General features: G+C 40.1%; 3 protein-coding genes across 4 annotated transcripts; 2 read left to right on the top strand and 1 right to left on the bottom strand.

Annotated features, from left to right (window-relative positions):
- Positions 1–69: 69 nt before the first annotated feature.
- On the top strand, positions 70–7,830 carry LOC133401571 (sorcin-like). Its single transcript, XM_061674738.1, has 8 exons — positions 70–363; positions 1,020–1,067; positions 1,148–1,217; positions 1,460–1,503; positions 1,580–1,727; positions 4,869–4,982; positions 5,084–5,142; positions 5,521–7,830. Exons 1-8 carry the CDS (start codon positions 325–327, stop codon positions 5,545–5,547), a joined length of 549 nt encoding a protein of 182 aa, XP_061530722.1. The 5' UTR covers positions 70–324; the 3' UTR covers positions 5,548–7,830.
- On the bottom strand, positions 6,916–20,222 carry mettl25b (methyltransferase like 25B). The gene is given in 18 exon segments (XM_061674739.1): positions 6,916–7,328; positions 7,553–7,666; positions 8,294–8,440; positions 8,714–8,897; positions 9,201–9,218; positions 10,129–10,482; positions 11,602–11,967; positions 12,856–13,233; positions 13,768–14,135; positions 14,748–14,854; positions 14,923–15,005; positions 15,008–15,107; positions 15,707–16,362; positions 17,696–17,836; positions 17,945–18,007; positions 18,095–18,311; positions 19,504–19,622; positions 19,691–20,222. Coding segments are annotated over 18 exon segments (3,711 nt in total). The 5' UTR covers positions 19,829–20,222; the 3' UTR covers positions 6,916–7,170.
- isg20l2 (interferon stimulated exonuclease gene 20-like 2) lies at positions 20,127–24,735 on the top strand. Of its 2 annotated transcripts, none has more exons than XM_061674736.1 (4): positions 20,127–20,305; positions 21,473–22,084; positions 22,712–22,912; positions 22,993–24,735. In XM_061674736.1, the coding sequence occupies exons 2-4, from the start codon at positions 21,509–21,511 to the stop codon at positions 23,197–23,199; spliced, it is 984 nt and encodes a 327-aa protein (XP_061530720.1). In that variant the 5' UTR covers positions 20,127–20,305; positions 21,473–21,508; the 3' UTR covers positions 23,200–24,735. The 2 variants fall into 2 exon arrangements, with proteins under 2 accessions (XP_061530720.1, XP_061530721.1); XM_061674737.1 differs by lacking the exon at positions 20,127–20,305 and adding an exon at positions 20,438–21,345.
- The last annotated feature ends 220 nt before the right edge of the window (positions 24,736–24,955 follow it).

Raw genomic sequence — 24,955 nt, 5'->3', positions numbered from 1 at the left:
TTTTCTGCACTTCAAGGCGACTTCTTTCCTACTGAGTTTCATTTTTACCAGTTTAACTATTTTGATGTTTTTTTTTTTAATCGCGATGTTTAATTGTTTCACCGACGTTTTTGTTCGTCTGCTGACACGCCCTCGAAGAACATTAAATTAAGCTATTTTGTGATTGGCGGGTGCTTTTTTGTGCGCTAACAAACCCGGAAAATAGTAAAGAGAAGCAATCATGCAATAACTTTGTGGGAGGAGTAGCGAATATAACCGCTTGTACGCCGCCGCTCCACTTCGGATCATCGTTCACATTTGAAATCGTTTTCGACGAGGTTGATAATGGCCTACGCGGGATACGGTGCAGCTCCGGGAGGAATGGTAAGAAGAGTGACGATTCGAAAAGTGTCGCCGAGAAAAGTGCTCGGTCTCCGGCCTGTGCGAGGGGGGAAGTGGAAGTGGAGCGAGATTCGATAACAAACAAACAAACAAAAATACTGGCACAAACCGTGACGTTATTGAACGATTCAATGAACCCATATCTGAAATGTATTCACCAAATGTATACATTCCAATCCATAAGTGGCCAGGCAATACCTAATACGATTTTATCAGCAGCTTTGTATCACAAGTTGTACGATGTAGGATACGCATATAAATGTGCTACAGGAATCGAATATAATCAGTGGCCTGGTTTTGATTATAGATTTACTTGCAGCGACGCGTCAGTTTAATCAATGACATTTGAGCTTTGGTTTTGTTCGACACACCCTTTGGACAAGGTCACATTAGGTAAAGGTGTGTACTTACTACTTATGAATGTGATTTGCAGGTTTTTGTTTTGTTTGTTTTTTAATAAATTTTTTCCCACTTCTATTTTATTTTTCAGTTTAACGAACATTGTCGTTTTTTTACACTCCCTTTAAGTAAAAAAAAAAAAAAAGAACCCTTTAAAATGTGTTTTTTTCACACTTAGTTTTAAATTTTTTGTAATTAACAACCATTAAATGATTTTCCCAAAATGTTTTGCAATTCAGCAGCAGCAGGATCCTCTCTATGGATACTTTGCAGCGGTCGCAGGGCAAGTGAGTGTAAATTGAAATTAAACACGAGATGATATCAATCAAATAGGTCCTAACTCTTATTTTTTCTTGTGGTTTGACAGGATGGACAGATCTCCGCAGATGAGCTGCAACGATGCCTCACTCAGTCCGGCATCTCCGGCACTTATCAACGTAAGAAATTGTATGAATGTGCATTTTTTTTGTCAGGTACAGTGGACTCGTGATTAGCACTTCTGCTTCCCAGTTCTGGAGTTTGAATCTGGGCTCCGGCCTTCCTATGTGGAGTTTGCACGTTCGGCTCGGGATCACCCGACTGCAACCCTAATGAGGACAGCCCTACAGAAAACGGATGGCTGTATAATTTTTTTCTTTTTGTTTTTTTAACTGATGTTGTTGTTGTTTTTTTAAACCAGCCTTCAACATGGACACCTGCAGACTGATGATCAACATGCTGGATGTATCCTTTTTGAGGATAAAGAAATTGTCATGAGCTACCAAGAGTAACGGCGGAGTCCTTAACAGGCGGATGTTAGCGAGACATGTCGGGCACCATGGGCTTCACCGAGTTCAAAGACCTGTGGCAGGCTCTCAACGCCTGGAAGAACATTTTCATGTCCTTTGACCGCGACCGCAGTGGCACGGTGGAAGCTCAGGAGATGCAACAGGCCCTCAGATCCCTTGGTACGCGGTACATTGATAACATTACAATGCTATAGATTGGAAGTGGCTGGCCCCACAGCGTATTGCAAACAAATGAGAAAAGACAACACGAGCTGGGTGGAAATACCCAAAACGCTACTTAAAAAAAAATTGATAAAATGTAGGTGTCTGAATGCTTAGGTTCAAACTTCTAATTTTATTCACTTTTCACTTTCTGTCCAAACGCCAAATTTAATTCCCTTTCAAAATCATGTAGGTGTCCCGATATTTTTGAGTGGTCTATATTTTTGTGTCACTTTTTGTCTGTGTCCCAAAACCTTTGTTGAAATTTCATGTAGTTCCCTTGACACATCCTGTACAGTAGGTGTCACAATACTTTTGTCAGAAATATGTTTTGGAATTAAATCAGGAAACAGTTTTTGTCATTTTAAAGTAATCTTTGGAGGGAGTCAAGGAAGAAAGGGATTTTCACACAGTTATCTCGTCATTGAGAGAAAAGGTAGGCTGGTAGAGCCACTGAGAAGGGAGGAAAAAAACAATTACGCTACTAGGTACTGTACATTTGAAAGTCACACAAGAACAAAGAACTATCCATCCATCCATTTTCTGAGCCGCTTCTCCTCACTATGGTCGCGGGCGTGCTGGAGCCTATCCCAGCTGTCATCGGGTAGGAGGCGGGGTACACCCTGAACTGGTTGCCAGCCAATCGTAGGGCACATACGAACAAACAGCCATTTGCACTCACAGTCACACCTACGGGCAATTTAGAGTCTCCAATTAATGCATGTTTTTGGGATGTGGGAGGAAACCCACGCAGGCACGGGGAGAACATGCAAACTCCACACAGGCGGGGCCGGGGATTGAACCCGGGTCCTCAGAACTGTGAGGCTGATGCTCTAACCAGTCGTCCACCGTGCCGCAACAAAGAGCTATTGGAGGAATAATAATCAATCACACAGAAACTATGGGATAATATAATAAAAGAATATAGACTATATTTTGTCATTACAAATACTTTATTTTTTTCCCCCACTTTCTGCAGGTGTCCCAATATTTTGAATCCAAACTCCCCATTTTCTTTTCATTTTGACAGTGTACTGATACTTTTGTCCAAACTTATCATTTTCTTCTCCTTTTACTTCCTGTTAGTGTCCCAATACTTTTGTATGCTGACCATTTATCTTATTACCACCGGTAGGTGTCCCAATAATTTTAAATTCCTGCATTTTCTTAACTTTCAATTCCTGTAGGCTGTTAGTGTCCTAGTAGTTTTGTCTAAAGGCCACATTTCCCTGTATTCCAAAATTAACAAATACATTTTCCACCTACCTTAAAATTCTGTACAAAATGCCCCATAATGACATATTTTAAATGTTTGTGGATTTTTATTTTTTTGGGTAAAATTTAAAAACAACAAAACCGACAAATACGCATGTGTGTATGTGTGTGTATATTCACAAATTTACAAAAATTGTATTCCACTTTGTCATTACAGCACATTTTGCATAGAATTTTAGGGGAAAATACAACTTAATTCATTTTCTAATATGGCTGTAACATAAAATGTGGAATGGGAGGAATGCTAACTGTATACTGCAACATACCGAGAGCTTTTCTAACCTTCTCATGTAGCTAAATAGGGTAAGCAAAAGGTGTAAAAATGCAATAAAATAAAACAAAAGTAAAACTACTCCTTTGTGATACTGTAAATGATCTCACTAGATTTACTAAACGGTCATAGTGTTGTACAGTATATAATACAGAGATCTCGTTTGATGTGCGTTCCACGTCCTAGACGCACAAAAATGATGAGGGACGCCAAAAGCTTTGTGAATGTGCGTCCTCTGATGCACAACATTGTTTACCTGCGTACAGTATGTGTGCAAGGCTCAAATTAAGCGGTCTCGCATCGCAGTTTATGTGTCAAAGCTTGCATTTTGGGCGTCAGAAAACACAAGGACTGTATTTCTGTATATACAGTGTGCTTTTTGCTCAAGTGTAGTCACAGTATGGTCACAGTATGGCCAATCTGATGATCTGTAAGTTGCAAAACCTTGAGTCAAGCAGGTGAAAAACGTGGCAAATGTGGCCAGAGAGGAATAAGAGTAAAATGGCTCATCATCATGTACTCAGAGAGGTGAAGGGAGATGAAGGAAATATTTTTCTCTCTAGGTTTCTTCATTTTAGTTTGAACAAAATTGAAGACTTCCAAAACTTGTAGTAGTACAAAGAATAATTGTCTTATTCCAAGTCAGCCGGTCTAAGATCTTAAATGCACAGCCAGGAAACTAATCTATTAATATGTCACAAAATGCCAAAATGCTAGCTGTTTAAATACAGATGCACAAAGGCTGTTAAATGGGAAGTTCCCACTGGAAGCTCTTATTAAAAGTGCAATTAATATGTGAAACATCATTATGAACCAAAAAAAAATAAAAAGGTTTTGAACAAACATAACCTCTAAAACGGTTCAGTTAAGATTTGTTAAATTCAAATTGTGAGATTGTTTGAGACTTCACTGCTGTGTCAAGATGCCAAACAGAAAAGGGGAAACTCAAACTTTATTTTTCTTAAGTTCAGCACTTTATTTGAACACACATAACTTTCTCTTTTTATTTACTTGCTCTTATTGTGAAATGCAGCCCTACTTTAATTGAGTAAATGAGAGCCCATTAAACAGTTGTGCTCGTGTTTGATTACCATGGCAGAATTTGTAATGTATGCTCTAATATCATTATACTAGTGACAAAAAAAACCAAAAAAAAACATTAATACTATCGTTTATCTTGAAAGTTTCTGTGAAATTAATTGTTCTAAAAACATTTGCTATCGTGGCAGGCCTAAACAGAATATATTGAGAGAGAGCAAGAGCAATGGATAACACACAAATATTGTACAAACTTTATAAAAGATTAAAGATTACAGAGTAACAACGGTAATAAAAATCTCCAATAAAGCGGAACCGAGAAGCAAGAACCGCAACGTACCGGAGGATTACTGTATCTATATTTTGTGATAAATTGGAGGGACTCATTGCTGCAGGACTGGGATTCGTTGTTTCCATGACATGTGCATCCCAGGACTCAAATAGTCTCAAGCTTCTATGTAACATCATTCACTGTGGTCCCTTGCTGTTACTATTGACAATGTGTGCGTTTACAGGTTTCAATCTGAGCCCTAACGCAATGAACATGATAATGAAGCGCTACAGTGTCAATGGAAGAATCCCCTTTGACGAATTTGTGAGCTGTTGCGTTCGACTGCGCGGCTTGACTGGTGAGGATGCATAAAATCTCGGATTGAAGTTAGATTCTTTCGTGTGGCCCATATGGATACAGAATAGGCCTTATTAACGCTGCCCATGTGTGTGTTTTCAGATCATTTCCGACGCCGTGACACATCTCAAAATGGCACCGCCGCCTTCCAGTATGATGATGTAAGTGCGCCATTTTTCAGTTTAAACTTGGCCTGGATTTATACTGCGTGCTTCAAGCGTTGCATAAAAAACACCTGCTGCAAATCTAAACCACACCCAAAACAAAGTCATCATTAAATATGATGTAAATATAGTCCATCAGAGGTGGTTAGAACAATAAGTTACATTAGGTGTATAAAACATTCATTATAATGTAAATATGGTTCAATGGGGTATAGAACATGAATTATGAGGTAATATGCTACATTAGTTGTCTATACAACATTGAATGTTATACTGAAAAAAAATCGAATCGAAATTGGGCCCTCGGACTCGCAGTTCAAATCCAGCCAATAAGACATTTGTTCAACAATGACAACAACCTTTCTCTCCATCCAGTTCATCCAGGTGACCATGAGCATGTGAGGAAGGATGCGAGGGAGGGACACCTTTTTATTTTTTTATGCGTAGACTCATCTTTATTCAAATGTATTTTGTTTATGCAACAGAACCTTCAAAGTCCAACAATGCTTTCGAATTCCACCAACAACAAAAATATCACTTGTCAAAAGTCCTCGTCCAGGCTGCTCTACAGTTCACTATCGATGCATGTGGAGACAAATTAATTTTACCAAGCAGATGCTAACACTATTGCGAACATATTGCAGAAACTTCTCGCCCAAAAAAAACACACGCGGTCTACCGCCATTCGTTTACTCCCCTGTATAGTGACGACTTCATTACATTCCAAGCAAGAACTATAAACATCAGCAGGAGTTGCTATAAGCAAACAATACACTTTTTTTAAACCAGTCTTAACGTTTACCACAGACTCCCTCCTTGTGTTAGTACATCATTCATTCATTCATTTCCCATACCACTTATCCTCACTAGGGTCTCTGCATGCTGGCGGGGCCAGATTTGTACCCGGGTCCTCAGAACTGTGAGGCAAATGTGCTAACTCGTCATTCACCGTGCTCCCTAAAAAAACTTTTTTTAAAAATTTATATGAGACTTAAAACTTTGGCTGTACAGTTCAAGTTTTGACACGGAACGAAACAGATTTGTCTTTAGAGGTTCTGCTGTGCAATGAATATATGTGTAAGTTACCACTATTTTTCACTCTCCATTAACATCAACGCCTGGATATGCTGTGCGCTATCAATGTATTTACACATGATGTCTATTATCTATGTATACACTCTGTTACCTTTTAAAATAAGATGTCCAAATAGAAGAAAAGGTGCTACTAAACTTGTTGGTCAAAGTTGGTTCTCAGACGACAGCAGACCTCATGAACTGGAAGGAGAAAAGATGTAGCGATATATAAAAATACAAAAACGGTAAGGAACATTAGAAGTAAGTGGTGCATGAAAAGGGGATTTGTCGTTTTGCTTTGATTGACACATAATAGCTAGTTTAAGTTAGGCTAAAATAGAGCAGGTACACAATCTGTAATCCATGTTGTGTGCTGTATTAAAATTGGACTCAATCCCTGCAACATAAAGCTCGGCCTATTGTTTCAGGAATACATTGGACCCCCGTTATTCGCAGCGGAACGCGAAAAGCGAAACTCGCCAATTATTGTTGCATTGGGGGAAAAAAAAAAAACCCCAAAAACTCTTGAATGAGCAGGGATAAACCAACAATAAATGTTTTTAAGGGTGGTAATTGTAAAGACTACAGAAAGTAGGGTGGTACTGGTAAGTTAACGTTGGTGCTAAAGTTGGTCGTCTTAGCGTTAACATTTGAGGTAGGATTGGAAGCTAACGTTGGTCACTTTAGTTAGAGGTAACGAAAGTAGTCACGGAAGCATTAAAGCGATCTAATGTCAGAAGCTAACAATGGAGGCAATGTTGAAAGCTAATGCTGGAAACTAACATTGAAGCTAATATTTGAAGCAATTGTTAAAGGTAATGGTAAAGCTGACATTGGAAAATAATTGGAGGCAACATGGGAACATGGCATTGATGCTAACTTCAGAATCTAACATTAGAAGCTAATAATAAAGGTGACCTTGAACCCAATAATGGAGGCTAACTTTGGAATCTAATGTGGGAAGTAAATATTGGAGTAAAAACAGTATTGGATCACATTGACTTGTGTACCTAATAAAGTGTCTTGCAACACTAAACATACCTGCTTGAAAGAGAAGGTGGCCACTTGGCAGTCACATGGCAAACTGAGGAGGTGAGCTTGGAATCGATCTTTTGGAATATTAAACACATAAATAAATAACCTTTATAACTGTTATAAAGAGTTGTAAAGCTAAGCAAACCACAATTAAACATAATCAATTGCGAAATAGATATTTCGTATGTATGCATCTTGCTGCAATAAAATAAAAATACAAATAAAATGTTAAAAATCGAACTTGAGTCACTCAATGTTGAATTATGTCGTCGATGTGTATGTAAGGTAATTTTGTTACCTTTAAGGATCTGCATTCGGGTCAACAGAGCGATGAAGTCATCGTACTCGAGCTTCCCTTGCCTGCTGTACTCCAACCACAGCGTCTTTAAGCTGTCCTTATCCAGCTCAAAACCTGTGAGAAAGACACACCACATACTGAATCATTTAACTTGGTGTCCCGCATGGGTTACTACTTGAGCCTCTGTTCTTTCAAACTAACAGGCACAAAATGCTGGTACTTTCAAAGCAAAAAATGTATAGTAGTATTGGTCATTCAAATTCATTTTATTAAATTGGTATCTTTCAAAGCAAACATTTTATTTGAATGCATGTCTAAATTAAAATACATATAAATAGCTTTTTTTAATTTAGAATTTAACAATCATTTATATATTGGTAAATGTATTTTGGAACTATACACTTTAATATGACAAATCATTTTGTATTTAAAAAAACTTGTTATAATTCAGATTTCTTTCAAAATGAATATCTGCATATGACTTGATTTATTAAAAACAGAATTTATGAAATACAAATGTAAATTTTATTTCTTCGATTTAAAATTAAACATTTCCAAGAAATTCATTTCCAAATTAATGTAAATTAAAAGTAGAATATTTAAATTTCAGTGCAAACATTTCAAATTTAGATGTATTTCTAACAATGTTTTTAATTTTTGTTTTCAAAAATGCTGCACAGTGATGAAAGTGAAAGTTTATTGTAGTTCTTGGTTTCTGCACATCTAAAGAAAAAGCATTACCCCGCACAGTCAGGGCCTCCTCCATGTGTGCTTGAGTGAAAGAAGGCGGATGCTTCCTCTCGTAGCTGTCCACATATTCTCGCCTGGCGGCCGCCACGTAGTGGTCCAGTCTGAAGAACTCCACCATGTCCAGCTCTCCAGATTTGTCTGCCTAGGATCGCCTCAGGAAACTCAACACACACGCTAGCAAACACATATATACAATATATACATATTAATACACTAAGCACACACACTAACTCACTTAACGCACACTAGCACAAACACACGCTTGCCTGTACTTTAGAATAGACACTAATACACGCATTAACACACCCTACCACAAACATGCACACTATCACATACATGCAATAGACACTAATACACGTTCACATTTAAAGACGCATACACTATAACAAGCAAACACACAGTAAAGGATACATCTGCAAGTGTCAGCAACAAGCGTGCAGTCCTGACAGTCAGCGCTATGTTTGGGGAGATAAACACCATTGTGAGTGCAAAAATACAAAAGCTTCAAGTCCAAAGTGTAAACTGACTGACGTTTTCCGCCAACCGAGTGGCCTCCGGCCTGCAGCCTGGCTGCCACGTCTTCAGCATTCATCATCTATTGTGATCACACACACAAGCATTGATGAGGACCGTGATCAACCTCTATCATGGTAGTGTAACCACAGTGGCCATACAATTGAAAAGGTTACACTAAATGTGAGATGTTTCTAACACAATGTATGATGAAACGTATATCGGGAATTCTTAACTTTTCGTAAGTGTCCAAAGACCGTACTTGTGTCCAAACACCATAGAGTCACTTCCTGTATGTATCCCATTTATTTTATGTAAGTATTTTTATGTGTGTGTGTACCTAATGTTTTGGCCTGTGAGTGTATTTTGACGTGTTGGTGTTTACCTCTGATCTGTTGTCATCCTGCGAAAGAGAAGAAGATGCTTATGATTAAGAATCACATCATGAACTTCTCTTGCTGCATCTCTTGGAATGTTGTATAAGTGAACCCCAGTCTGCTACTTATAGTGTAATTTTTCAAAATTTATTATACAGAAGTCAAAATCCCTTAAGGGGATATTTAACAATGAGTGCTTGATAATCAATATAATTGGCAGAAACAAAGAACTAAAATGTTGCTTCGGACCCCGGGCAGGTTGCTCCTTTTTTGTTAATACCTTGAAAGTTTGCTCCCGCTCCTGCCCAATCCAGAGATTAAAAGTGAAATTCACTCCGATCCCACGGGAATCCCACGGGAATCCCACGGGACTTGGTGGGAATCTCCAAAATATGTCAACCTATAGTCTGTTTGTGTTGCTGCGCCATTTATGTTCGAATATCTATTGTATGAAGGTTTATAACTATCGCATTATCGAGGCTAGCTTCGTTAGCCTGCCTATGACGTTATGTGTTAGCATTAAGATAGCGGACTTTTAGCAAAACAAGGTTATGTGGTTTGGTTGACTAGACAATTGCCTTTATGTTTATTATTTTTACTGTATATGTTATGGCAAAAATCCGCTTGAAGAAACCACGCTTGGTGTTTTTTTTTTTTTGAAGAACTGTTCGCTACCTGATACCTGCACAAAAAAAAGAAAATATGAGCACAAAACACAGCAGTTACCTGTACTTTCACACTTTGTTGGGCAGTTCCCTGTCACCACCTAGCAGTGGAGTGCAGGAAGATCACTCATATGTCAAATTTTTGCTCGCAAGACAAAGCAAAAAAAAATTTAAAAATAAAATCGACCAAGCGATGACTCATAACTCGAAAAACTCATAAGTTGTAGCACTTGTAAGTCAACGTACCACCGTAGGAATATACTGTACGTACGGTGACACAGGCGTTGTGCGGGAACGCGTCGCAGTGGAGTTCTTGGGGCCAGGAAACACCGTAGCGCCCCAAGAGCGCCTCGCAGCTGCTGCGGGCCTTCTGGCAAAAGCTCCGGCAGGGGCGGCGCACCTGGCCGTATGAGCACTGCGGGGCATAGGCGGCGCACAGGAAGGGCCGGATGTCGGCAGAGCAGGCGGTCTGCGCGATGGAGTGGAAGAAAGACATCTTGACGGCGGCGTCGCGCTGGCTGGCGTGGCCCATTAGGTTGGGCATCAGGGTCTGGTTATAGGACAGGCCTTGGCACATGGGGATGGTGAGGGTCTCACATATGCCGCCGCCTTCACCCATGCCAAACTGCAAAGCACGTACAAAATTCATGGCCTGTAGGTACCATTAATTTACTAAATATACAATGGATTCTACACTTTTTCCAAATTTACATAATTTTTTAAAATCGTACAACTATACATATGCAAATATTTACCAATGTTCAAAATATTTCATAACTGCTTGAAGAATATGATTTTATTGGTTTGATTTTTCATTATGTAGATGTAAATTTTTTAGAACAAAAAATAATTTGAATATAGACAGATAATACAATATATTTTTATTTTACATTTTATACAGTATCTTTATATAGTATATATTAAAATACTATATATACATATATAATGTATATGTGGCTAAATATACTGTGTATACATGCAGTAATACACATACTGTACATGCATATTTACACACAGACATACTGTGTATATATACCGTATATACATATATACTGTGTATGGATATACATGCAGCATATAAACATATACTGTACTGCATAGTCAAAACATTTTAAAATTTGTATTTGGGTGAAACACTAATATTTATTCAAATATATAAAATAACTAATAAACATTTTTATGTTGAAAAATATATACTACATAAATAGGTCATATTTATTTGTATTTCATGTTTTTAATCGACAACTAATCAATTATCACAATCAATAATGATTTTTGATGATCGAATAAACGTTTTGAGCCATTGTTCATATTGTCCAAATCCTCGGAATTTCAGCCTCTCGACACTAAATATTCTCTACTGATTATCTTTGTTTCATCAAAATAAGACATTTGCAAACATATTTTCCTCTGGAAAACAATAATCAACATTTTTGTAGATTTTCTGACACGTTACGGACCAAACCAGTACCTGAATCATAATCAATTTGTGCATGTTTTTGCACTTTTAACTTTAAATAACGTTCTGTTTTTAATAAAAGGCTTGATTTTTTTAAAATCAGCGTAATCGATTTATCGAAAAACAACATTAAATCGATTATTAAAATAATCATTAGTTACAGCTTTATGTATATTTTTTCATGTTTTCAGTTGATCAGCAACATACTGGTTTTTATGGTGTTCATTTTTTTATTAAAAGAAAAAGTGTAGCCCAACATTCAAGGGACTGGATTTCTGTACGTACGTGCTGGCACGAAGCGGTGGTGAAAGCGTCGCACTTGAGCGACTCGGGCCAAGCGAAACCAAAGTCTCTGAGCAGCGGCTCGCAACTGGAGCGGACCAGCTCGCACAAGCTCCTGCAAGGCCGACTGGCTTTTCCCGCCTTGCATTCGGGGGTGAGGACGGAGCACAGGAAGGTCTTGAGGTGGGGCGAGCACGCCATGTTGACCAGCGTGTAGTAAGTGTTGACTTGCATGCCGACCTCCTCCTGCGTCTTGTGTCCCAGGACGTTGGGCATGACGGTCTGGGTGTACGGGAGATCTTTGCAGAGAGGCTCTGTAATACTTTCACAAGTTCCTGATGCCGTTGTGTCAGAATTGCTGTCAGTATCCTGCATGGAGATATTTTAAATAAATTTCATTTTGTCAATGGGGAGGGGGGGGGGGGGGGGGGGGTCAATATGGGGGGGAGCCAAGCCATGGGCAATGCCCCCCCAGTATATTCGCCCAATTCTTGACAGCTAAAATGCGAAAACAGGCACCATGGAGTACTTTAAAAAGTGTGTTTTAATAAGTTTAAATGTGTTTAGAGCGTGTGGAAGGGGTAAAAATATATTTTAACAAATTATCGTATGAATACGGGTGAGTCTGAAACACATTCCCAAGGACAAACGGGGATTCACTGTATTCCAGGGATACTCAAATACAAATCCTAAAGGGCCGCAAATACATTTTTCAATTAGTCAAACGTACATTTATCGGGGTCTGTCAGGCCACGTGTGACAATACTCTTAATATTCTAAACAAAATGTCTAGTTCATTTAAAACAACAATACAAACTAAAACAAAACGTCATTTCAATTTTGACATAAATTAAAATGTTTAGTTGAATAAACCAAAACCCGACCCCTGTCACGAATCTAAAATAAATGTATCAAGTAGGGGATAAGGTTAATTTTTTAAACAAAAATATAAACACAAAGAACCACAATGAAAAAGGAAATATATATCGGGGCTTGTGTGTTATTTTCTAAGAGTGAAAGAATAACCATATGAAGATTGATAAGTGAACCCACACATCTGATAAATGATAACAATCGTATTAATAAAAGCAATGGTCAAATGAGTAAACTTATAAATTATGTCTAGAATGCTGTTACATTAGCAACGTTTACACACTTATGCAACTCTAAATTTGGACTTCCCTGTTCTTCTGTTACCCAACCAGTATGTGGCATCTCTGCATGAAAGGGTCTTGTGACAAGTATACTTCTCCTTACCTGCTCACATGAATATGTCGAAAATTTTTCACAATTTAGACTTTCCGGCCAGTTGAAGCCAAACTTGATCATCAGAGACTCGCATCCGGCGCGGGCCTGCTCGCACTGAGTTCTGCACGGACGCCCAATCGTTCCCGCCCTGCAATTAGGTACGTAGACGGAGCACAGGAATGGCTTGAGCTGAGTCGAACACTGGACCTTGACCAGCGGGTAGAACTGGTGCACTTCGAGGCCCGCCTCGTCCTGCGAGACGTGGCCTAAAGTGTTGGGCATGATGGTCTGGCTGTACGGGAGGTCTTTGCATAGAGGAACCGTAATAGTCTGACATACTTGATCAGCAGCAGGAGAGGAGAGTGAGGGTGGTTGCTGTTGTTGAGTCTGTAAGAACACAAACATCAGTTAGATACCTGACCACCCAAAACTCAAGTCAGTAGCGTTCCTAGGGAAAGGGTTAGAAAACAATTAGCTCCTGGCACTAGTTTCACCGATTGATGTGAAATGGGGGGTGGGCATTTCTAGCTCAACAGGACGCACAAAAATTTCTCAAGGAACTATGCCCCAAGTTGAACAGGAAGTTGGCCATTTTGGTTTGAAGTAGTCATTCTGCATTCAGTCGCTCCATTTTGGAAAGTAAAAAAAAATTATCCCCCGTCACCAGTTTCACCAATCGATGTGAACTTGGGTGTAAATGTTTAACATAACAGGACATACGTAAGTCTCAAGAACCTATGCCCTAAATTGAACAGGAAGCTGGCCATTTTGGTTTGAAGTGGCCTTTTTGCATTGCGTTATACCTCCTGGAAAGTAAAAAAAAAAAATAGCCCCCCCATGACCAGTTTCACTGCTTGACATGAACTTGGTAGACAAGTGTGACAACTGTGAATAAAGTAGTTGACGATGTTGGCGACTGACCTGCACACAGTTGGATTCAGGCAAGGTGTCACACTGCAGCTTGCTGGGCCAGGGTAGGCCCTTGGCTTTGATGGCGGCGTCGCACTCGCTCTTCACCTTGCGGCACATGGCCCTGCACGGCTTCACGCGGGCGTCGTCCTCCGAGCATTCTGGGAAGGCCACACGGCACAAGAGCGCGGCGGCGCTCGGAGAGCAGGACGTCGCCACGATCTGACTCAGCTGCTGCACGTTGAAGCCCGGGACTCCGGCCGGGTGCCGGCTGGTGCCGTAGCCCACGTTCCGGCAGAAGGAGGCGGTCAGCGGCCGGCAGCTGGGGCGCTCGTCTCTGGTGCCGAGCGTCCCGTGGGGGGACGGCAGAAAAACCAACGCTGACAGGAACAAACGCAACATGATCGTCTCTGAAGGCCTGCTTGGGAATATAGTCTACTCAAATGTTGTTTAACACCAGAACATAGCTGCTCGGTTGGTGGACTTCAACCTGCTTGCGACATCTGTTTGGCATCGTGTGTGTGCGTGTTTGTATTGGACGGCCTAAAGGGGTCGAGGTCTGGTGGTCTCCAATAAAAGCAAAACAACACATTGTCACATGCAAGATACACAATCATAATATTCCCAAATGACCGTATTTCCACAAATCATGCTCGGTGACTACTCAACTGCAACTTCTATTGGCGGAAGGCATTTGTTTGTACAAACAATTCGTGGTACAGTGCTGCCTTTAGATACGGATGACCTGACTTACGAGTTACAGCTTAATCATGCAAAACAAATCTGTTTATCTACATTGTTTTAGGCCAGTAAGGTTGTTTTATAATAAATCACATAGACAAGTTTATGGTGTATGTGATTTATTGCATGATTTATCATATTGCAAGTTTTAAAAAACACACACACACACACACACACATCATGCAGTATTTTGTTTTCATAAAACCTCTAAAAAGTGAGGGTGAAATTCCCTTAGCTTGAAGTCTACATACTGTAAAATCCTTTGAAGACTTTTATCCTGGAGTCTTCCGAGCCACCAGCACAAAATTCCTCGGAGAAAAGTTTGGGTCGAAAAGAGGAATCAGATGACTGTGCACCCCTGCGAAAACATCACAATGAGTCGGAACTTGGAGTGTATACAGACCGATTTAGGCAGCCGCGCCTCACCGTTCTCCTGCAGGTAGATGATGCGGTCCAGAAGCACCAGAGTCTCTACCACGGGGGCCAACAGCAGCGCCAGGCTGAAGAAGACCACCACCTGGCCCCGCTGCGCCAACATGGCCTCCAGGCGCCCCGTGTCCAGATGCAGGGATGGCGGCAGGCCCACCCGAGCCAGACCCAAGCGGGCGTACCTAAGACGCAACATGGAGCAAAACATCAGGACTGTAACACTTTTGTATAAATCTTGCCATGCTGGAATATTTTTTTATTTAGATTTCACCTTGGCGGCACAGTGGACGACTGGTTAGAGCATTTGCCTCACAGTTCCGGGGACCGGGGTTCAATCCCCGGCCCCGCCTGTGTGGAGTTTGGATGTTCTCCCCGTGCCTGCGTGGGTTTTCTCCGAGCAGTCCGGTTTCCTCCCACATCCCAAAAACATGCGTGGTAGGTTGATTGACGACTCTAAATTTCCCCTAACTGTGAATGTGAGTGCGAATGGTTGTTTGTTTGTATGTGCCCTGCGATTGGCTGACAACCAGTTCAGGGTGTACCCCGCCTCCTGCCCGATGATAGCTGGGATAGGCTCCAGCACGCTCGCGACCCTACTGAGGAGAAGCGGCTCAGAAAATGAATGGATGGATGGATTTCGCCTTCAGTTTTTAAATGATTTATCTTGGTCTCATTTGTTTTGTATCACAAAAAACTAGCATTTGAACAGAGCCGTGTAGACTTTTATATCCACTGTATGTCGCAAGTGTACCGAATGTATGTGATTGTTTGGTCGACTCACTCGGTGAAGGTCAACAAGTGGGCTTTCTTCACCGTCTGTATTCCTGCCCTGCGCAGATCCGGCCTGCTGCCCGTGATGAAGACCTCTAGTGCGGCGCGGCAGCAGTGCGTCCTCAGCAGCGCGCTCTCCTCACGCAGCCTCTCCACGTAGTCCTCCATGGCGTGACACGCCGCCTCCCGCGCTTTGTAGGACAGCTGGTGTCCCGGCAGCCCCCGCACGTACGCGCTCATCGGGTAGCCAAACTCCCAGACGAGGGATTCGGGGTCTGATCGCGGCGGATCGTGAGGTCCGAGCACGCCTGGAGGAGCGGGCTGCTCTTTGGTGGTGAGCTTCATGTAGCAGCACGCCACGGAGGTGATGGCGCGTATGTGAGGACATTTGACAAAATGGCGGAGGAGGGTGGGGCTGAGGTCCCCGCAGGCGTGTAGACCAGTCAGGACCAAATCTTGCCAGATGCCTGCCTCGAAGGGCCCTGCCTCCTTGGAGGTTTTCTCAGGACACCGGAGTCTCTTTTTGCAAGACGTAAATGTTCCTTCGCCATCACCGTGGTTTGCGCCCAGCTGCTGGATGAAGACCTCCCACGATGCCTTGGGGTCCACCCAAGCCGTCACATGGCGAGGACATGTCTCTGATGATGGTGGCTCAGAGGAACACTTCTGATTAGAATAAAGGTGGAGATGGCATTTAAGATTTCAGGTTAATTGATGAAAAGTCTGAATTGTACTTCGTAGCGCTACAGTACATATTATAGTTTCATTTTACATTTGATTTAATATGTAGTGTATGATATTGTCAGTATTTATTATTTATTTTGTAAATCACATTTTCTATTTAAATTAAAGCAATTGGTGTATAATATGGTATTTTTATTTATTTAATTTAAATTAGAAGTGAATAGTATGTTCAGTATTTATTTAATTTTACACAATTTTAATTCTATTTAAATTAGTGTTTAATTTCATCAGTATTTATTTATTTAAATAAATTATCTAAATTAAATTAAAACTAAAAGTGTATATGTTATTTTTATCGACTTAAATTTTGATATATTTTCTACTTAAATTAAAATTAGAAGTGTATAATATTGCACTTTATTATTAAATTCCTGATTCTATTTAAATTAGTAGGGCATAATATGTTCAGTATTTACAAAAATTCTAATGTAATTTAAATCAGTCGTGTATAATATCGTCAGTATTTATTATTTTATAATTTATTTTTAAAGAAATCTTCTATTCAAACTCAAAATACTACTGTATATGATCATTATATATTACATTTTTTATTAAATTTTCTATTTAAATTAAATTAATACTAGTTGTATATAATATGGTATTTGTTTTATTTTATTGAAATTAGAAGTACATACTATAGTCAGTATATATATTTTTTAAGTGAAGTCATAATTTTATATTTATTTTCAATTGAATCAAAACTTGTAGGATTTTTTTAAAAATTTAATTTAGTTTTGTATTTAAGTTAAATTAGCAAGGCATAATACTGTATGTTCAGGATTCATTCAAATTAAATTAATTCAAATAGTAGTGTATATCTATTGTTCGTATTTATTTTACAATTTCTTCTTCAATACAATTTTCTATTGAATTAATAGTGCATAGTATGATTTGTGTTTCATTAAAATGTGACATTTAAATGAAATTAAAACTAGCACTATACATTATTTTAAATATAATATTTTAAAAATGTAATTCAAATTAGTAGTGTACAATATTGTGAGTATATATATTTTTTATTTATTTTGTTTTGGATCTAATTTAAAGTTATTACTGTATAATATGATCAATATTGTTACATTTTTAAATTACATTTTCTATTAAAACTTTATTAAAAAGTATAAAAACACGTCTAGCAGCGCATGACATAGCACTTTTTAATGACATGATTATATATTTAAATTTAACTTCAGTTAAAATTTGCATTATTCAGTATGATCAGTATTTGTTTCATTTTTATTTACAAATAAATTACCTGTTTTTTCTGCCTCTCCTTCTCCAAGGCGCACAGCAGCTGTCCATCAAACTTGGTCGCCATGGCAACCAGGGCAGGGTCGGCCTCAATTGCCGTCACCGACAAGCCGAGCCCGAACGACAGGAAACGAGTCAGGTGTCCCTATTGGCGCAGTGAGAGGGAGAATGTTGATTTAGTTGCCGGATTGATAGTTCTATTTATTTATTTTTTTTAATAATAATTTTTTGTTTCAAGTGACAGTTACACTACCTGTCCAGAGCCAACATCCACGACTCGGTTGCACCCAGTCCACTCACAAAGTTGCTTCACCAGCTGAGATGTAGTAAAACAATAACAATAAAATCCTTCTTCTTAACACATTGAAAATCCTGCGAACCATCAACAACAGTTCTTCAGTACCGTGCTCAGCTCGCGGATCTCGTGCTGCTTCTTGGGCTTGACGTGCTTGCGGAAGGCGTGTGAGAGCAGTGAGCTCTGATTCCGGTTCTCCTGGAACTCTTTGGGCTTGGCCTGACCACGGACCTTGGCCCGTGATCGCCGGGAACTTCTGGGAAAGGCGAGGGAGTGAGCAGTGGTCCGGAAAGCCAAGAGGGACAGCGGCCAAACGCATGGATACCTGTAGAAGTTGTATTTATTAGTTCAGTGACCCTCAAAGTGTAGTACGTGGGCTCCCTCGTGTGGTACGCGAAAGAATAACTGTATTAATTTTACAAACTTTGCATAAATGGCAGTGGCTTCAATCTGTTTGGATCTTGTATTGTACATTTGTTCAGAATATTTCAGTTGTATTTAACGTTTAGGTACAATATGTCTGCAATTGTTTAGAACTTTATTTTTTTTTTCCAAACATTTATTTAGGTTTTTATGCTGGAATCGGCTTGGTCTTGTTTGTTTGCAGAGCCACTCCCACGGTCATAACAATCCCTAAAAATGACACTAAATCATTTAATTCTCTGCTTAACTGTCTTAAAAATGGTACTTTGTTGTTCAATTGTGTCAAACCAGATGACAAGAAAAATAAAGTCAAAGTTTAAATTTGTTAGTCGATTTAGCTAGTGCGGCCGACTGGTTAGAGCGTCTAGCCTCACAGTTCTGAGGACCCGGGTTCAATCACTGGCCCCGCCTGTGTGGAGTTTGCATGTTCTCCCCGTGCCTGCGTGGGTTTTCTCCGGGCACTCCGGTTTCCTCCCACATCCCAAAAACATGCATTAATTGGAGACTCTAAATTGCCCGTAGGCATGATTGTGAGTGCGAATGGTTGTTTGTTTCTATGTGCCCTGCGATTGGCTGGCAACCAGTTCAGGGTGTACCCCGCCTCCTGCCCGATGACAGCTGGGATAGGCTCCAGCACGTCCGGACCCTAGTGAGGAGAAGCGGCTCAGAAAATGGATGGATGGATGGATTTAGCTAGTTTGTGTAAACAGATGCTGTTGCCTTCAATCTGCAAAAGTGTTTCGTACTAACTCTATATAAAATACCCAAAATATATAACACTGTAAATAAATAAATAAGATAGGCCAAAAAAACTAAACGATGGGGCAATCAAAGTAACCTTTGGTTTAATGAGCCATTCGCAGTTTCACAGTCCAGGTCTACTGTGTACTTAATCTTAAATGTCCCCTTCCATCATTTTTTTAAAATGTAATTTTTTAAATAATTTTATCAAAATGATGTCCCTTTAAAACACATTCACTGCCATTGACATCTTTAGAAGTCAAATATCCATGTTAACTGGGAAGGCTGGCAGTAAATGAGTTTTAACAGGTTTGGATGTTACTTTTTGTATGACATATACCGTGTGTGTGTACCTCCTGTGTCCATGATCAGCATCCAGCAGAAGGTCTGCTATTTGCGGGTAGGACAGATGCTGCAGAACAGACTGCCAGCTGACAGGCAACTCGTGCCATAAATCCTCAGTGAAGAACTCCTGTTTAATAAAGGACAAAAAAAGTGAATTTTGAAGAGTTTTTAATCAGTCAGTCAAATATTACTCACAATAATGTACGACTCCGACAAGTATCTGTACTGTGATAGAAACTCAGTGATTCTTTTGGCCAGCTCTTTCTGTTCCTCCGTAGAAAGACTTAAGTGCGAACTGTCCCACATTTGGTCTTGTTGTTGTTGCTTCAGCATGCGAGATGTCCTAAGCTAGCTAAAAGCTAACTACAAAGGAGCCGCGCTTTGAGCTAAAAGTGGGTTAAAATGTTTAATACGTTAACCCACGCATCTCGTATACTATTCGGGTACATCTCGGAAACACCCTAGCATAGTTTAATCGGTTACAGCAACGATAATAAAGCTAGGTTGGTGTGTCTTTAGCGCGCATGCAAATTTTCCAAATGATCACTGGTGCGTTCCTGTTCTTCCCGTAAATCTGATAAATGTATCGTAATTCACGTCACATAAAACTGGGGACAGAGCATAAAAAGAAAATAAATGACCATTACTTATTGTTTCGTGCAATATATTGAAATGAAATAGTTGGTATGTGCCTCATAGTAGTCATAACTAAATTATTACAGCTATACCCATATTGTTTTACCTTGAAGGCAGCACAACCCGGAAGTGTATGTTTATGTCGGAAAGACCGGGCTACATAGTATGCTAAAGGTCTGTTTTGTCTCCTTTTCGTAAAAGTAAATAATAGAAACGCAGTCGATGTTGACCCTCTATTTATGTCCCAAAAATGTTAAGATGTTGTCCGATATTGTGCTTGTGTCGTATGCAACAAGTGATATCCCGTAAATGAGCGTAGTAGTACGTCCGTTAGCATTAGCAAGCATTGCCATGCTGCTAGTTGACGTCAAAACATCAAGCTGTTGTCAAATGCAGGCAGGCCTTCTTATCAATACTTTTAAAGGAAGATCATATGGGGATTTTCCAAAGTTAAAGATAAAAAAGTAAGAGTATGAGACGAGACTTCAGCAAGTATGATCCTCACACATATTGTCCATTTTTTCAACAATTAGCAAGAACTACAGAAATAGTTTTACAGCATATTTTTTGCCATGGTGCAATTGGCTTGTTTTATGGGCATACAGTAAGCCAGCCCTCATCCTGCCGGAGATACTGTTGGGCCAGTGATTAGCTCTCTTGTAATTGCTGCCCCTATAAAAACAATTAACTTGGCCTATAAATGCCACAAGATTGCAGCAGAGCAATACTTTTGTCTAAATGCAGCTGCTCAACTCATGAAAACTCATTTCAACATAGTTCCTTGGCACCAAGATGGCACAAGATGGTCACAAAGCAATACTTTATTTCAAATTAAGCTCCACAATTCACTTCAAAATAGTTCCTTGGCACCAGGATGCAGCGAGATAGTGCAAAATACTACGTTTGTCTAAATGGAACTCCTCAACTCACTTCAACATGGTTCCTTGGTGCAAAAGGTCCTACAAGATGGTGGCAAAATATTTAGGTTTAAATGACGCTCCACAACTCATTTCAACATAGTTCTTTGGCATCAAGATGCCACAAGACAGTAGCAAAGAAGTACTTTTGTCAAAATTAAGCTCCTCACTCCTCTTCAACATAGTTCCTTGGCACCAAGATGACAAAGTAATACTTTTATGGCTTTGCCCTAAGCTCAAAAGCTCCAAAAGAGTGAATAATGGAAGACAGGGTTTCCCCCAAATTTGTGGAGACAGGTAATTCTCAAATTCGGAATCGTAACTACATGGGTGTTCACTGTATTTCTATGAGAGAAATTTAATGTTTAATGCATTTTTGGACACTTGTTTTTGTCACAACTTGTTTCCTCGAAACTGTTTTCAGCTTGAGTGGAAGTGATCTGACCAAGTAGCTGTCAAGATGTCAGATGTCAATGTGTGTCTGTCTGGAGACTCTTCCTCATTGGGAGCAAAGACGCCAAACAGGATGCTTCTGAACAATACGCAACAACATAATGTGGCGCATCAATTCAAAAAACGCAAACGCAAAAGGAAGAAGTTCACGCAGACGTCAGAGCAAAGCGTCACGTCCACGCAGCACCCATCTTTTCACGTTTCCACAGCAAACCAAGTCTTACCTCACGCAGGGAGCGCCAAGACGCCTTCATCTTCCTCACACCAGCAGCCTTCTTTGACCGCATCGCATGCCGACACCAAAGCATCAAAACAAAACTCTAAACCAATCCCGATCGCCAGGTGCCAGTCGTTGGGCGTCCCCAGCAAGTACCTCGCCATGGATTGTGAGATGGTGGGCACGGGCCCCAAGGGAAGCGTCAGCCAGCTGGGTCGCTGCAGCATTGTGTCGTACGAGGGCGACGTGGTGTACGACAAGTTCATTCACCCCTCAGTCCCCGTTACCAACTACCGCACGCGTTGGAGCGGCATCCGCGCCTGCGACCTCAGGAAGGCCACGCCCTACTGCCAGGCCAGGAAGGAGGTAAAGGAAACATTAAATCCTCAATGGGCAGATTACACATTTTTTTGACAAAAAACTACACATTTTCTTCACTTTTTAACTTATTTTAAATGCCCCAATACTTTTGTTCAAAATCCATGTTTTCACTTTGTGTGGGTGTCCAAATACATTTTCAATGTTTCATCTCATTTACCTTCCTGTGCGTGTCCCAATACTTTTTGTCGGTGTTGCAATACTGCTTGCTGTCCAAAACTCCACATTTTCTTCACTTTTTACTTCCTGTCCCAATACTTTTGTCCCAATTCAAAATTTTCTTCACTATTAAACTTCCCGTATGTCTTTATACTTGAGTCCAAACTCTATAATTTCTTATTTTTACTTCCTGCGTGTGTCTCAATACCTTTGTCCAAACTCCACATTTCATTTGCTATTAACTTCCTGTATCTGTCCGAATGAATATTTATGTCCAAACTCCACATTTTCCTCTTTTCACTTTGTGTAGCTGTCCCAATACCCTCGCCCAAACATTTATTTTTTTCAAGTGTAAAAAGAAGCAAACCACCGTACGATAGAATTGACTCAAAGAAAAAAAAATAACAGTATGGACTATTATTGCCATATTTTGAATGTTCACGATCCACCTGACAGATCCTGAAGCTCCTGGCCGGTAAGGTGGTGATCGGTCACGCCGTCCACAACGACTTCCAGGTGCTGCAGTACTCCCACCCGGCCGCCCTGACCCGGGACACGTCGCGCATCCCGCTGCTCAACCGGCGGGCCGGCTTTGAGGAGAAGGGATGCGCCTCGCTCAAGAGGCTCACAAAGGCAATCTTCAATCAGGACATCCAGGTCAGAATCTCAATTAATCGATCAAGCAATTTAAAAAAAACTGATTGACTGATCGCAACGATTGGTCCGTGTGCCCTCAGACGGGGCGCGGCGGCCACTCGTCGGTGGAAGATGCCCGTGCTACCATGGAGCTCTACAAGCTGGTGGAGGATGAGTGGGAGAAGAAGTTGGCGTCAGGAAAGCCAGTCGGCAGTAGTAGTAGCAGCGTATTGGCTCATTCCACAGGCTCCACCCACTCACTTCCTGCATTAACCACTGCCGCCAGTTCGACCGAACGTGATCAATAAGTGTATCTTTGTGTGAATTCACTAGGAGGGCACTGGTGCCTTGCTTCCGGCAGCATTTTTGGAAAAACAAACAAACACGCAGGAAAAAAAAAAAAAAATCCTTATTTTATTTTTTAATTAATGAGAACAAATGTGTGACTGAGCACCTACAGATGCATTTTTCAGACTGCTTATGACCTCTATTTTATTTTTATATCCCCCTAAAATCTGTTTGTATCCATGTTTTTATGTTCTTTTAACTTATGTTTTAATGGTTCTCGATTCTCTCATTAATGTACATTTGATATAGAACGGAAAACTGTTTAAAGTACCAGGTTTTTGTCCTGTAAAAAAAAAAACTGATAAGTCATTTCAAAATAATGTGAATTATCCTGAATATAATTAAATATAAAAATAAACTGATATGATAGGGGGGGGGGGAAAAACAAAAAATTGACATTTAAGACTAAAACTAATACAGCAGAACAAAATTTTCCTATTGAAAGTCATGCAAAGTGATTTTTTTTTACTATTTGCACAGGGTGCTTTTTAGTCATTTTAAAATTCTTACTTGTACAAGTAAAAAGAGAAGCTAACCACTGTAAAATACAACAAAATAAAACTATATATAGAAAAATACATTTGTTTTAAAAACAAAAATGTACATTTAAGCCAAAAACTAATACAGCGGAACCCATTTTCCTCCATAGGAATTCATGTAAATGAAGTGAACCACTGTATGATAAGACTAAATAAAAGTAAAATTACTCATTCTTTTAGTATGGGAGTCTGAACATGGCACAGCTTGGCAACATTTGAGGAGTCCTCCTTACACAAGCGACATACAGTATATACAAATTTGTCATATTGCAAGGGCATCGCTTGAACATGTTACAAATCTTTTCAGTTGCGTTTAGGTCTGCGCTGTGGCCGGGACATTCCAACCCTTGAACTCTTTCTATTGTTGCCGCACATGTGATGTTATGCTCAAAAAGGTGATAATTCACTTGAGTTAAACTAAAACGTTCTCACTGGACTTGACTGTACACATGGACAACAATATATTTTACGAAAATGTCTGAAGAGCAAATTGTAACACTGTTTTCCTCTTTTTGTGACTTTGTTGAACCTTTTTACAAATTGTTCTGTCTTGAATGATTTCCACCACGTTTGAAAGTACAGCAGATTAAGCATTTGCCTGCTGTGTTCACTGGAATACTTGATTTAAATGGGTGCCATGCAAATGCAATACAATATGGATTCCTGCTGGGTCAACTTATTGAGAGAAATTATAATTCCCACATGCAGTGCGTAGCCAAGCATTAGCAGCTAATTCACTTTTTATTTGCCTCGCACAGGAATTTGCTCATGTTGCACATTGTTAGCTTGTTCACAGCAGGGAGCCTTTGGGACAAAATGCGTCGTCATAATGCTGGCTCACTTGTTTTTATCTCCTTCAAAGTGCCATTAATGGAATCATTTCAAAGTTTTTCACATTGCGGGCCTTTGATTTGGTTGTTGAAACCCAACGCAGACTGATTAAAAGTCACTTTTCACTTCCTGAAAAGGTGTCTCACTCTCAATATGTTTATCCAAAATGAACATTTTCTCATTTTCACTTTGTGTGGCTGTCCAAGTTCTTTTGTCTGGACTCACGAGTTTATTCTTTTTATTTTGTTCGTCTGTCCAAACTTTTCACTTCCCGCATACGTCCCAATACGTTAGTTCACAGTACATGGCTTCTTTTCACTTTATGTAGGTGTCCCAAAAGCCAGAG

Source organism: Phycodurus eques, chromosome 4 (assembly GCF_024500275.1).
Source record: "Phycodurus eques isolate BA_2022a chromosome 4, UOR_Pequ_1.1, whole genome shotgun sequence".
Taxonomy (NCBI): Eukaryota; Metazoa; Chordata; class Actinopteri; order Syngnathiformes; family Syngnathidae; genus Phycodurus; species Phycodurus eques.
This window is presented reverse-complemented; position numbering and strand designations above follow the sequence as displayed.

Excerpts from the sequence above, each read along its gene's own strand:
- LOC133401571 (XM_061674738.1), top strand. The coding sequence starts at position 325 with ATGGCCTACGCGGGATACGGTGCAGCTCCGGGAGGAATG. Across the intron at positions 1,504-1,579 it reads TGATGATCAACATGCTGGAT|CGAGACATGTCGGGCACCAT; the intron begins GTATCCTTTTTG and ends GGCGGATGTTAG. Across the intron at positions 4,983-5,083 it reads TCGACTGCGCGGCTTGACTG|ATCATTTCCGACGCCGTGAC; the intron begins GTGAGGATGCAT and ends GTGTGTTTTCAG.
- isg20l2 (XM_061674736.1), top strand. The coding sequence starts at position 21,509 with ATGTCAGATGTCAATGTGTGTCTGTCTGGAGACTCTTCCTCATTGGGA. Across the intron at positions 22,085-22,711 it reads ACTGCCAGGCCAGGAAGGAG|ATCCTGAAGCTCCTGGCCGG; the intron begins GTAAAGGAAACA and ends TCCACCTGACAG. Across the intron at positions 22,913-22,992 it reads TCTTCAATCAGGACATCCAG|ACGGGGCGCGGCGGCCACTC; the intron begins GTCAGAATCTCA and ends GTGTGCCCTCAG.